The sequence below is a fragment of the Rhinopithecus roxellana genome, chromosome 13 (genome assembly GCF_007565055.1).
Source record: "Rhinopithecus roxellana isolate Shanxi Qingling chromosome 13, ASM756505v1, whole genome shotgun sequence".
In the NCBI taxonomy this organism is placed as follows: Eukaryota; Metazoa; Chordata; class Mammalia; order Primates; family Cercopithecidae; genus Rhinopithecus; species Rhinopithecus roxellana.
The window spans coordinates 13,859,112-13,873,205 of record NC_044561.1 but is presented as its reverse complement, the minus strand read 5'-3'; the positions used below and the strand labels follow the sequence as shown (position 1 = coordinate 13,873,205).

The following is a 14,094-nucleotide window of genomic DNA, read 5'->3' as shown; positions in this document are numbered from 1 at the left end:
ACGTCAGCCTCCGAGGCCCGTGCTGCCTTCTGGGCAAGGTGCGCGCGGCCAGCGGCCCCGGCCCCACGCGCCGGGACACGCGGAACCGCAGACTGCGGCGCCCCTGAGGCTGCGAACGGGGTGGGCGGGGCCAGGCCGCGGGACCCGCCTCCCATTGGCCGGGCGCCGGGGCGGGGCGGGGCGCCGGGGTGGGGCGGGGCGAGCCGGCTCTGGAGAGCAGACGCTAGCGCTGGGCGGCGGGAGGCGCTGCTCGCTGGGGACGAAGGAGCAGGTGGGCGACGCTTGCAGGGGCCCGGGAGGGCGCCGCTGGTACCGCCATCAGGGGCCTGAGGTTCTGCCACCTTTCGGGGGGATCAGCGACCTCTTCGCCCTGCGGGTGACAGTGGGGCATCTGCTTGCGAGAGGGGGAAGGAGGGAGAACCCAGGGCCACACACAAAGTTCTCCTCATCTGCTGACAGGAGGAGGTGAAGGAGGAGGAGGAGCCGGGTTGGGGCTAACTTGGAGCTGCGAAACCTTGGGGCGGCGTTCAAGGCCCCCTCCCACACGCGCGCAGAGCAGAGCGGAGCGCCCTGCTCCTCCTCCAGCTGCTGGCGTCGCCGCGCGGGGAGAAAGAAGCCCTCCCTCCGGCGCGGGGAGAGCTGCACAGCCGCGGGCAGGGGAGGAGGCCGCGGCTGAGCCCCGCAGCCCGATATCCCCAATCCGAGAGACCTCCTTTGGGGCAGGCGGAGAAGGTGGCATAGGCGACCAGGAGGTTTCGCCCACCCGGGACACGCACCCACAGTCACCTCCAAAGGATCCCCCTCCCCGAGTCTCTACAGGCTGCTCCTTCATCACCGGAGTCGCCCTCTACCTCTCCGCCCCCAACCCCAGAGCCCCAGGCGGGGACCCCCTGATCGGACGTCCCCAAGCCTCCGGGCACCTGGCTCAGCAGGAGGCTCCCGGCTCGCGGCAGGGCAGGGCCGGCGGCGGCGAGCCGGAGCCCGCCCCCTGCCCGGGCCCCACAGAGCCCTCGGAGCCCACCCATGGGGAACCTGCCCCTTGCGCCTCCTTGCCCGGCCGCGCCCAGCCCGGCGTCCCGAGCCGCGCAGGGCAGGATCCCCGCGCAGTGACCCGGCAGTCACCACAGAGTCTGGGAGGCTCGGCGGCTGGAGCAGCAGGCGGCTCCCCGCAGCTCTCGGCGCTTCCAGGCAGCTCTCCCAGCCGTGCCAGAGGCCCGGCCCGCCATTCCCAGGTAGGAGACACCCCAGTAGAGCTGGGGATCTGGGGGAAGTGGAGCAGCCGGGAAGAAAGGGTAGAGGCTTGGAGGAGGAAAGCTCAGTGATTCCTTAGATGACCAGAGAAAGTGAAATTGATTGAGCACCTACTATGTGCAGGGATCGTCTGGCAACTTTACATACCTGGAGAAAATTAAATTCGTTGAGCACCTACTGTATGTGTCAAACTGGGTGCTATACCCTTTACTTATCCCAAGAAAGAAAGATTTATTGAGCTTCTACTATGTTCTAGTTTTGGTGCCAGAGGCTTTCCATTTAAAGAGCTAGAGTAATAGCCCATTTAAATAGGAGGAAACTGGGGCTTAAGGAAGACGAGCCAACTTCCCCAAACACTCCTGTCCCCCTTCTGGAGCTGGCTAAGGAAGATTAAGAAGTGCCTTCCTTATCCAGAGTTCTTGAGCTTTTTCTGGGTTGGTGCTGTGTGAGTTTCCTGGACGATCCCCTTTCCAGGAGGGGTTTCCTGTAACTTAGCTGTCTTGGAGGGCCCAGAAGGCAGCTCTGGAGGCCTCTCTGTACCCTCCCCTCCTCTTGTCCCCAGCACTGGGAGGATGACAGGGGATGTTGTCCAAGACCTCATGGAAGGTGGGAAGCCAGGCTGGGAGGGAGCAGCCAGGTCAGGAGCTGGTGACTCAGGCCTCCCATGGTGTCAGAGACAAGATGGGTTCCCTGCAAGACCTGCGCCTGCATTCCAGTCCAGCCTCACTGGGCAGCCCCACGGCTGCCAAGATAAAGTGCCACAAAGAAAAGAACCCAGCATGTGTTCAGTTTGCTGCGGCCCAGGAGCTGGGTCAGCCTCCAGACTTATTGGAAGCCCAGGGCCACACAGGGGGTTCATTTCTTACCATTAACAGAGGAATAACCTGAGCCCCAGGGAGCCAAGTCATTTGCCCAGGGCTGCGGGGCTGGTGAGAGGCAGAGCTGGCCTGCTGGAAGCGGATGCCTGCCTACCTTCTACCACCTGAGCTGCCAAGGGTGGTGGGGTTGGCTTTGCCAAGCCCCTGGACTCTCAGAGTGGCAGCTGGAGGCCAGTGACGGCAATGTGCGTGTCCAGAGAGGCTGAGTGTGCGCTGATGGAGGAGGCATGGGGGGGTGGAGGAGGGGCAGTGCAGTGAAACAGGCTCTGGGGCATACACCAGGAGAACACGTCCAGACTCTTGTCCTGCTGCCTGTGCCTGTGTGACCCTTTCATCTTCCAGGCAGGCCCTGGGGAGAGGCTTAAGGGAGAAGAAGTGTTGAATCCACAGGTGCACTTGCTCGGAGGTGGCTGGCAGGGTTGGGGGAGAATCCTGGGAGGTGCCTGTCCCCTTTCCGCTCCGCTGCCTGCAGGGAGAGAGGGAGTGAGAATATAATATGTCTCAGGGGTCATCCCCCAGCCTCACGCCAGCTGAGGCTTCACTGAGACAGACAGTGTTTTGGAAAAGACCAATTTTGGCCGGGAGTGGGTTTTCATAGAGTTAAGAGCCCAGACTTTGGAGCCAAACAACCTGGTTCTGATCCCAGCCCAGCTAGTCATCTGCTGTGTCGACTGGGGCAAGTGACTTAATCTCTCTGAGCGTCAATGTCCCCATCAGTTAAGTGGGCTGATAGATGCCTTCCTGGCTGTGGTTACTGTGCCCCCAGGATCGCACCCCCTCATTTCTGCTCTGGGAACGTTCTGGCTTCCACCTGTCCTCAGAATGGCCCTGTGGTGGGGTCAGTAGTCACAGTATGTGCATTCGGATACTTGTGTTGTTAGGGGGTCTCTGTTGAATTTCCTGCCTCTCGGCGCCTCATCTCTCTGATTTCCTACTTCCCCTCTCTGATTCCCTGCCTCCTCTCTCTGACTTCCTGAAATCCATTCAGTCATTGATATTGGACTCCAAATTCCCAAAGGGCCCTTCGAACTCATCCCTGTCTGCTCCTCGCTGTGTGAGGTCAGCCTGGCTGAGGATGGAGAAGGGAGAACAGGCTGCAGAGGAGAGACATGCCCACAAGGGTGCCCATGGTGCCATCTCTGGGGGAGGAGAGGGAAGAAAGATGTGGAGGCAGGAGGCAGAGCCCACAGAGGCATTGTCACCTGGCATCCAGGTGTCCAGATGTCTCACACAGCCCCACATGGCTCAGGCCATGTAAAGAATCAGTCTTCTCTCAGAGATAAAAACCACAGAGGATTTTTTTCTCCTTTTTTGCCCTCCCTGATTCCCTGTCCCTTATTTCTGACTCCTTGCTTCCTCTATCTGTCACCTTGCCTCCTCTCTCTGACTCTTTGCCTTCTCTCTGACACCCTGCCTCCTCCTTCTGACTCCCTGCCTCCTCTCTCTGTCTCCCTCCCTCCTCTTTCTGACTCCCTGCTTCCCCTCTCTGTCTCACTGCCTCCTCTTTCTGACTCTCTGCCTCCTCTGTCTGACTACCTGCCTCCCCTCTCTGTCTCCCTGCTTCCCCTCTCTGTCTCCCTGCCTCCTCTCTCTGTTTCCCTGCCTCCTGTCTCTGATTCCCTGCCTCCTCTTTCTGATTCCCTGCCTATTTGACTCCTTGCCTCCTCTCTTTGACTCCCTGTCTCCTCTCTCTGATTCCCTTCCTCTTTGACTCCCTGCCTCCTCTCTCTGATTCCCTGCCTCTTTGACCCTCTGCCTCTTCTCTGTGGCTCCCTGCCTCCTCTCTCTGATTTCCTGCCTCTTTGACTCCTTGCCTCCTCTCTTTGAGTCCCTGCCTCTTCTCTCTGATTCCCTGCCTCCTCTCTCTGACTCCCTGCCTCCTCTCTCTGATTCCCTGCCTCTTTGACCCTCTGCCTCCTCTCTTTGACTCCTTGCCTCCTCTCTCTGATTCCCTGCCTCTTTGACTCCCTGCCTCCTCTCTTTGACTCCCTGCCTCCTCTCTCTGATTCTCTGCCTCTTTGACTCCTGCCTCCTCTCTCTGACTCCCTGAAGCTCATTAAGTCATTGCTATCAGCTCGTCTGTACCAAGCTCTGGGCTGGAGGCTGGGCAGGCAGTGATGGAGACAAATACTATCCCTGGGAGCTTCTGGCCCCTTTCCCATCCTGTCTAGACAGAAGTGACCACCAGCAGAGTCAAGCTGTCTGCAGAGGGACTTGGGGAGGGGGCTGTCATGGGGTAGGGCTTCTTTCCCCCCATCTCTGCTGAAGGCCCAGGCTGGCTGAGACAGCCTGGCAGAAACTGAGAAGGGCTCCCTGCTGTGGTCTGGCAGCCCTCTCTCCACCCTCCTCTCTCTCACTTCCTGCCTCCCACATGTATGCCCTGGGCACCTCATCAGGGCTGCCCTAGGGGAGGGCACTCCTTAGCACGGCCCCTGGGCCAGTCAGGTGGTTGAGGCAGAGGAAAGAAGGTCCCAGAGCGGGGCTTCAGGCAAACCCAAAGACAGAGCCATTTACCATTTGATGAATGAACAGATCGTTTATTGAGCCCCTGCTGTGTACATGGCATGGCAGTTTTGTGCGATAAATTCAAAGACAGCTTTAGACGGGAGCTGGGTGGGGGACGTGGGGGTCTTAGGCTTGAACTACTGCCCAGGCTCCCTTATTAACCAGGTAGGCTAGTCACAGAGCCTTCTGAGCTCGGAGCAGACCACCTGGGATCAAACCTCTCCTCTCCTGGTTACTGGCTGTGCAACTGTAAGCAAGTAATTTAACCTCTCTGTGCCTCAGTTTCCTCATCTGTAAATTGGAGAATAATACCACCTGTTTTCTGGGGTTACTGAAGGGAGAAATAGGTTAACATGTGTGCAGCACTTAGAACACTCTGGCATATTTTAGCTGCAAAATAAATGCCAGCTATGATTATTTCTATACTTAGTGCGGGGCTTGGCACACTGCATGGGCTCAAGTGGCAGCAGTTGCCGTCCTTGTGGCTCCAGGCCTGGGGTCCGCCGTGTGCTGAGCTGGCTTTTTGTGTGTGTCCCTTTGTGATTCATTCATCGAAGTCACATTGGTAGCTTAGAATTGACCATGGTGGGAGCATTTACGCCATGGAAATTGGCAAATACCACCAATCAGGACTTTTAACAAAGGTATTTTTGAGAGCCGGTTTCCTGCACAGAGGCTGGTAGTTGGGCAGGGTGAGCAGATCCAGATGTGTGCCAGGGACTCACATGCAGGCAACCTCTCCACCTCGAGTGGCCATCTCAGACCTTAGCATCATGATAGCCAGGAAGCGATGGTGTTGGAAAGCACCTTGGGTCAATGGACGAGGCACTCAAGGAAACCAACTTGGAGCATTCCGGGGTGGGGACTGAGTATGGGCACATACAGTTTTTTGTGTGAATTTAAAAACAATGCGTCTTCCTCTACACAAGATGCACCTCCCTCTGGGATGCAGCTCCCACCTCTGGGATGCAGCCCCCACTTGCCCACCCAGCCATGTGCCTTGTGCAGTGGCCAACCTGCACAACCTGTGGCAGCCTGAGGAGGACCGAGGGGATTGACATTTCAGCAGGCCTGTGCCCATCTGCAGTTCAGGAGCTGGAAAGCTCTCTGGAGAGAGGAGGGATTCCTGCTAGGGTGGGGAGATCAGAGAGGCCTTCAGAGAGCAGGTGGCACTTGAGCCAGATCCTGAAACTTAAGGGGAGGAGGGTATTCTGCAGAGGGGTGGCATGAGCAAAGGATTGGAGGCTGATCTCAGCAGAGCTCAAACTAACTAGGGTGACTGGGGTCAGGGGTTCTGGGGTGAGGATTCTGGTGGGCACTGAGGTAGGAAAGGAAGGAGGGCTGGGCTGTAAAGAGCCTTTGGGGTGAGCCTGGTGGAGCCTGTGGGTTTGCTTATACAAGAGCTTGGATCCATGTTGGCCTCTTTCATGAGGTCAAGAGGCTCCCATAGAAAGCTCTGGGTTTGCCCCAGAACCATTAACCTTTGGAGTTGGGCGAGAAACTTGAGCCAGCCATGAGTTATTCCCCATTCCACATCCTCTACTCTGGACCTCTGGGTCTCCTGGAGGCAAGTAAACACCTAGGGCCTGGGAGGCAAAAATATATTAGGGCAGGCCATGGAGCGCAGGGAGCCCGCCAGATGCAGAGCACAGGTCTAAATGTGGGTGGCTGCAGGAGCAACCCCAGGCATCCAGCTTGGAGCATGCAGTGTGGACATAGCCTTCCCTTCTTCCCAAGAGGGCTGAATGACCACAGAACCCCCTCCTGCCTCAGGCTTAAGAAATGCATGCTAGTGCCTTCCCCGTGTCTTATCCTAGACTCACAGGCTCCTGGAAAGCCAGATGGATGAACCAGGGAAAGAACAGATTCTCATGATAGATACCATTTTTGAGATTTCACCATGTGCTGAGCCTTTTGCAACAACTCTATGACTTGGGCTCATTTTGTAGATGAGAAAAGTGACTTCTAGAGAGGTTAAGCTACTTGCCCAAGGTCAGTAGCTAGAGGCAAGGCAAGGATTCAAATCCCAGGAGTCCGGTGCTTGCATAAACGAAAGGATGAATGAACAGATGGTAAGTGAGTGAGTGGATGAAGGAAGGAGTAAAGGAGAGGGCATGAATGAATGAGAGGGTAGAACTCCAAGGCCCCTTAGAACCTTGTCTGAGGTTCCCGTTTTATAGACAGAAAACTGAGACCTAGACAGAGGCCCTAGAGAGGAGGCCAAGACCTCTAACAAGAGGTGGCAGGGCCAGGTCGGGGGTCCCCTGACGTCTGCTTCTCTCGCTTTGTCACAGCCCCGAGCCATGATGAAGACTTTGTCCAGCGGGAACTGCACGCTCAGTGTGCCCGCCAAGAACTCATACCGTATGGTGGTGCTGGGCGCCTCTCGGGTGGGCAAGAGTTCCATTGTGTCTCGCTTTCTCAATGGGCGCTTCGAGGACCAGTACACACCCACCATCGAGGACTTCCACCGCAAGGTGTACAACATCCGCGGCGACATGTACCAGCTCGACATCCTGGATACCTCCGGCAACCACCCCTTCCCCGCCATGCGCAGGCTCTCCATCCTCACAGGTGAGGCCCACCGGTGCTTGGGCTGGGGTGGCAGGGCTGGGGCATGGGTGTGGAGTGTGCTGGGCACTTGGCAGTTTGCATAGTACTTGCATAGCCATCATCTGAGACAGGCGTCATCCCTGCACAGTGAGGCTCAGAGAGGTTTTGCCACTTACTAGAACTAGTGATGGAGTCGGGGGCCCTGATTCCATTCTGTTAGACTCCGGATCGATTACTTATGGCTGTCGGGGCCGCCTTTCAGATCAGGAGCTGATACCAGTGTGCCCCAGGGATATTCCTTTCTAGCGAACAGAATGATGCCCTGGCTGCTGCTTTCCTCCTCTGGGAGATGACCCACCAGAGCTCCGGGGCCCACAGTCAGTCCACGGGGCTCGGGTCTCCCACACCCCAGGCCTTTGCCACCTCCTAGAGAGGTAAGGGTAGGATCCTGGCAGTGGTCAACAAAGGGAAGGGGGCTTGGTCATAGTAATAGTGACAGTGATGGCAGTAGATGACACTTATTAGAAGCTATGGGCCTGACCCTGTTCTTAGAGCTTGGCATGTAGTGTATTTTATTTTATTTTTTTGAGACGGAGTCTCACTCTGTCACCCAGGCTGGAGTACAGTGGCGCGATCTTAGCTCACTTCAACCTCCGCCTCCCAGGTTCAAGCGATTCTCCTGCCTCAGCCCCCCAAGTAGCTGGGACTACAGGCACGTGCCACCACTCCCAGCTAATTTTTTGTCTTTTTAGTAGAGATGGGGTTTCACCATGTTAGCCAGGATGGTCTTGATCTCCTGACCTCGTGATCTGCCCACCTCGGCCTCCCAAAGTACTGGGATTACAAGCGTGAGCCCCCTCGTCCGGCATGTACTTATTTAACCCTCACAAATAGTTATTCATTCCCTTTTTACAAGTGGGGAAACTGAAGCCCAGAGAGGTTAAGTAACTCACTCCAATGGCAGCACAGCTCGAAAAGGCAGTCTGCTCTTGTGCTTTCAGACAAAGCCACACCGCAACCTCTCAGCCCTGCTGGGAGGGGTGAGGAGGGACAGGGAGGTTGCAGGGGGGTGGGGCGGGGTGGGGAAGAAAGGGTGAGTGGAGCTGAGGGGCTGTGCCCTCGTTTACACTGCATTAGCATGGTAACTAAGAGGACAAGCCTGGGACCCAGCACCTGGGTCTGAGTCCTGGTTCTGCTGCTTCCCAGCTTTGTACCTTGAGGCAAGGGATTTTATCTCTTTGTGTCTCAGTATTCTCATGTAAAGTTGCATCACATCAACACTCATCCTAAAGGCACTGTGAGAATTAAATGAATTAATATACATAAGGCGCTTGGTGAGCAGATAGTAAATGCACAATAAATCCCTGAGTCTTCTGTTGAGTCAGCATTTGGAGTGGGTCTACTCCCAGCCACACGATCATTTCCCAAGTCACTCCCCTCAAGTTGCTGAGCAGGGATAAGCGAAGGAGTGAGCAGGCAACTCTCTAGGCATCGTTAAGATAACCCTTCAACTGAGATACTTCTATACGGAGAAACCCATGCCATGCCCAGCCCTGCCGCCGCCTCGAGGCCAAGACTGAGGCTGCGGGGTGGTCCCTCCTTGAGTGCTTTCTCTTCCAGGCTGGCTTTTCAGAGCATCTGACCCAGACAGCAGTCAAGCTCCCCGCTCCACCCCGAGTTTTGGAGAAGGGGCATGTAGATAGGAGAGCCCTGGGTCGACCTGTGTTCGAATCCTCTCTGGGCCTCTTGGTTTAAATGTGTGAACAGAGGTACATGCATCCCGTCTGAGTCTGAGCCTCCCCAGCCACACAGTGGGCTTAACCTCATACCCTGCAGGGAGGCTGTGAGGACTGCAAGAAGGCTCCGTGACGGGTATTGCATTGGTGTCAGCCCTCTCAGCCTCAGGGAGGGGACTGGGTACCCACTGCTATGAATAAGGCTAATGACAGAGGGAAGGAGAGGGGAGATGTAGAGAGGAAGCACGTGCATATTTTCAGCATGAATTTTCAGTGACACAAGTAATACACAAACACACCCTTCTGCAAACGCTACAGATAAAGCTAATGCCCCTTTGACCCATGTCCCCAATGCCAGGCTCCTGCCCCTTCCCCGGAGGTGGCCACCCTGGCCGTCTGGCATGGAGCCTTCTGGGCCTCCGTGACTACATTGGCATTCGTATTTGTATTCCCACAATGGAGAGTATTTTTGTCTGTCTCTTTTTTACAGCGCATATCATTCTGAGTACATCTGTCTGATGCTTGTTTTTTTTCACACACCAACCCATGCCTCATTTTCCAACCTGGTGGAACCTCATTTTTTCAACCTCATTTTCCTGCTGCTCAGGAAATTCTGAAAGCCATTAATTCCACCACCAGCTCTTCTTCCAGCTGCCAGACAGGCATCTCTGATGCTTGGCATCGCAGTCTCACATTTGAATATGTCAAGGCCACGAGTCCTCAGGGGCCCCGGATTAGCCTAATGGGATGGGGTTTGGCAGCCCAAGAAGGAAGAGTTGCCAAGCTGATGCTGCCTTGCAAGTGCCTTTCAGAAGAGCCCACACTGCAGTTTCTTCCATCACCTCCCATCCATTCAGCCTGCCTTGGTGAACACTGTGTGCCAGGCCCTGGGGAGACTAGGATGAGTGGGTGATGGAACCCTCCCCTGTGCCTGAGCTCACTGTTTGGAGCACACCCTTGGCCTGGACACCATTCTGAATGTGCCATGTGCCATTAAGTGGGAGCAAATGATGTGCTCTGGGGGTGCAGAGGAAGGTGGCAGCCATTCTGCCAGAAGCTGGAGCTGCTTGCTTCTCTTCTCGAGAACTTGGGCCAGTTGCTGATTCCTCTGGGCCTCAGTTTCCTCATCTGTGAGACAGGGATCTTGTCACACCACAAGGCTATCAAGAGTTTGAGCAAAAGTGGTTGGATGCAGTGGCTCATGCCTGTAATTCCAGCACGTTGGGAGGCCGAGGTAGGTAGATCTCTTGAGGTCAGGAGTTCGAGACCAGCCTGGCTAACACAGTGAAACCCTGTCTCTACTAAAAATACAAAAAATTAGCCAGGGGTGGTGGTGGGTGCCTGTAATCCCAGTTACTCAGGAGGCTGAGGCAGGAGAATCGCTTGAACCCGGGAGGCAGAGGTTGCAGTGAGCTGAGATCGCGCCATTGCACTCTAGGCTGGGCGACAAGAGTGAAACTCTGTCTAAAAAAAAAAAAAAAAAAAAAGCCAGACGTGGTGACAGGCGCCTGAAATCCCAGCTGCTCCGGAGGCTGAGGCAGGAGAATCACTTAAATCCAGGAGGCGGAAGTTGCAGTGAGCCAAGATCACACCACTGCACTCCAGCCTGGGCCTCAGAGCAAGACTTCATCTCAAAAAAAAAAAAAAAAAAAAAGAAAGAAAAAAAAGAGTTTAAGCAAAAGTGAGGAAGGTGCTTGTTAAGAGCTGGAAATCGGGATGGAGGCACCCGTCCAGACAGCCTCCTCACCGCCCCACCGTCTCCACAGCAGCCCCTGTTTCAGATTCACAACCCTGCCTCGAGTGATGAGGTGAGTTATCCTGGAGGCAGGGTGGGCCTTGGAGGCCAGCACTCACTTTTTCATCCCATGATTTATTTGCGAAGCAGAGAGCATCCGCCGGGTGCCAGGCACTAGCTAGGTGAGGACAGAATCAGGTAGAAATCTCAGCCTAGCCACACGGAAGCTGTGTGATCTTGGACAGGCTGCATGCCCTTTCTGAGCCTCAGTTTGCTCACCTGTAATGCAAAGGTAACAAAATCTCCTTGACAGAGGCATAGTGAGGAATCAAGAGAACAATGGGCCTGGAGCACATACCTGGTGCTTGGCCCCCAGTAGGCCTTCATTCTCGTCGTTACTGACACCTGAGGTCACTGAGCATGCACCACTGTCCGTTCATTATCTTGCATAACTCTCAAAATTATCCTGCAAGGTAATATTTCATCTGCATGAAACAGACAGAGAAACTGAGGTTACAGAGGTTTCCTGATCTGCTCAAGTCTGCTGGCAGCTAAGTGGATGAGGCCAGATGCAAACTAGGCATTGAGCAAAACAGGCAGGCCACCTGCGCTCATAGAAATTATTATTATTATCTGAACACAGTCCACACAAATCACCCACCCCTCTCCAGCCCTGCAAGGATATGTGAAGTGAGTTAACTGTATTTGAACCAAGTGGTCCACGTGTTAGTTATACGACTGTGAACAGGGGCTTCAACCCCCTCAGCCTCAGTTTCCTGCCCTGGAAAATGGGGAGAATAATCTCAGCTACCCCAAAGAGTCGCTGCATAGGTTAAGTCAGTTACGCCGCATAACTGCTTCAGGGCGCCTGTGACTCCCAGCTGTTAGGACTGGTGTTCTGTGGCCAGAGGAGGGCAGGGGTCGCACTGGCAGGTGAACTCACTGCCTGGGCTCTCTCCCTGCAGGGGATGTCTTCATCCTGGTGTTCAGCCTGGATAACCGGGAGTCCTTCGATGAGGTCAAGCGCCTCCAGAAGCAGATCCTGGAGGTCAAGTCCTGCCTGAAGAATAAGACCAAGGAGGCCGCGGAGCTGCCTATGGTCATCTGTGGCAACAAGAACGACCATGGCGAGCTTTGCCGCCAGGTGCCCACCACCGAGGCCGAGCTGCTGGTGTCCGGCGACGAGAACTGCGCCTACTTCGAGGTGTCGGCCAAGAAGAACACCAACGTGGACGAGATGTTCTACGTGCTCTTCAGCATGGCCAAACTACCGCACGAGATGAGCCCCGCCCTGCATCGCAAGATCTCCGTGCAGTACGGTGACGCCTTCCACCCCAGGCCCTTTTGCATGCGCCGCGTCAAGGAGATGGACGCCTATGGCATGGTCTCGCCCTTCGCCCGCCGCCCCAGCGTCAACAGTGACCTCAAGTATATCAAGGCCAAGGTCCTTCGGGAAGGCCAGGCCCGCGAGAGGGACAAGTGCACCATCCAGTGAGCGAGGGATGCTGGGGCGAGGCTTGGCCAGTGCCTTCAGGGAGGTGGCCCCAGATGCACACTGTGCGCATCCCCCCGCCGAGGCCCCCGCAGCAGTCTTGTTCACAGACCTTAGGCACAGACTGGAGGCCCCCGGGCGCTGGCCTCCGCACATTCATCTGCCTTCTCACAGCTTTCCTGAGTCCCCTTGTCCACAGCTCCTTGGTGGTTTCAGCTCCTCGGTGGGAGGACACATCTCTGCAGCCTCACACCTTCCTCTCCTGGGGTTGGAAGGAATGTTGATCCCAGAGGGGTGAGGATTGCTGCATCATAAGGAGCCTCCTGGGACAAGTCTCAGGATGCAAAGGACACGGAAGGCCAGATGAGAAAGGTCTCCTCTCCGCTGGCATAACACCCAGCTTGGTTTGGGTGGCAGCTGGGAGAACTTCTATCCCAGCCCTGCAACTCCTACCCTCTGGGTTAGCTGCCTCTGCACCCCCTCCCACCCCTAGCACACACACAAGTTGGCCCCCAGCTGCCCCTGACATTGAGCCAGTGGCGTCCAGTGTGTTTGAAGGGGGCGTGGCACACCTCCTAGACCACGCCCACCTCCTAGACCACGTTCCTCAGCCTCCTCTCCCAGATCCCTCCGCCCGACAGTTGTGCTTTGTTGTGGTTGCAGCTGTTTTCGTGTCATGTATAGCAGTAGAAATGGAAATCATTGTACTGTAAAAGCCTAGTGACTCCCTCCTTGGCCAGGCCCTCACCCAGTTCAGATCCACGGCCTCCTCTGGGGACGCCTTCCTCCTCTACTCCCAAACAGGGTTTCCATGGCCTGTCTGCAGCCAGACATTGACCTCCACCATTGAACTCCACGGTTTACAGACAATTGCACAAGCGTGGGGTGGACAGGCCAGGGCTGCTTTTTTTAATGCTCCCATTTCACAGAGGATACCACTGAGACTCGGAGGGGACATGATGAGCCCCAGGCCACAACCCTGTCCCCTAGCAAGTTCAGGGTACAGCTCCACCTAGAACCAGGCTGTCCTCTACTGTGCTCGTTCCTCAAGCATTTATTAAGCACCTACTGGGCGCTGGGTTCACTGTGTCCTAGGAAACCAAGAGGGTTCCCAGCCCTGGCCTCTGCCCGCCCCTGCTGCCCCACCACCTTCTGCACACACAGCGGTGGGGAGGCAGGGAGGAGCAGCTGGGACCCAGAACTGAGCCTGGGAGGGGTCCAACAGAAAAGCTCAGGGCAGGTCTTCTCCTTGTGCCTGGGATTGGGCTATGCTGGGTCCAACCATGTACTCAGGCATGGTGGGTTTGAACCCATAAACCAAAGGCCCTTGTCATCAGCTCTTAACAAGTATATTTTGTATTTTAATCTCTCTAAACATACGGAAGTTTTCGGGCCCTAAGGAACCTTAGTGATCCTATAATGGATCTTTCTGAGGTCCAGAGAGGGTTAGTAACTTCCCCCAGGTCACACAGCAAGTCTGTGGGTGGCAGAAGCAAGCTAGTGCTGGGCATTCAGTACCTACCACGATGTGCCCCCTCTCTTGATGCTTGGCCCCTGGGGCCTTCAGGGCTTTGGGACATCTTGTCCTCAACCCTCTCCCTAGATCAGTCTGTGAGGGTCCCTGTAGATATTGTGTACCCCATGCCAATGTATATACAAGTACACACAGATGTACACATGCTCCAGCCCCAGCTCTGCATACCTGCACCTGCATCTCAGCTTTGGCCCCTGCCTGCGTCTGTGCTGAACAGCAGCAGCTCCAACCCTGCCTCTGTCCCCTTCCCCACCCCCTGCCTGAGCCCTCTGAGCGGACCAGGCACCTTGGCTGCACCAGTGTGTGGCCTGCTCTCTCCCAGGCACAGCCCCGCTGCCATGGATCTCCGTGTACACTATCAATAAAAGTGGGTTTGTTACAAAGCCGTGCCCTTGCCCATGTGTATTTTT

At 55.8% G+C, this 14,094-nt stretch overlaps 1 protein-coding gene across 1 annotated transcript; it reads left to right on the top strand.

Annotated features, from left to right (window-relative positions):
• Positions 1-229: 229 nt before the first annotated feature.
• RASD2 (RASD family member 2) lies at positions 230-14,067 on the top strand. Its single transcript, XM_010389139.2, has 3 exons — positions 230-1,232; positions 6,929-7,208; positions 11,624-14,067. The coding sequence occupies exons 2-3, from the start codon at positions 6,938-6,940 to the stop codon at positions 12,151-12,153; spliced, it is 801 nt and encodes a 266-aa protein (XP_010387441.1). The 5' UTR covers positions 230-1,232; positions 6,929-6,937; the 3' UTR covers positions 12,154-14,067.
• Positions 14,068-14,094: the final 27 nt, after the last annotated feature.

What these genes read in the sequence shown, in the direction of transcription:
- RASD2 (XM_010389139.2), top strand. Translation starts at nt 6,938, where the DNA reads ATGATGAAGACTTTGTCCAGCGGGAACTGCACGCTCAGTGTGCCCGCC. An exon ending in CAGGCTCTCCATCCTCACAG is followed by an intron (nt 7,209 to 11,623) that starts GTGAGGCCCACC and finishes CTCTCCCTGCAG; the next exon opens with GGGATGTCTTCATCCTGGTG.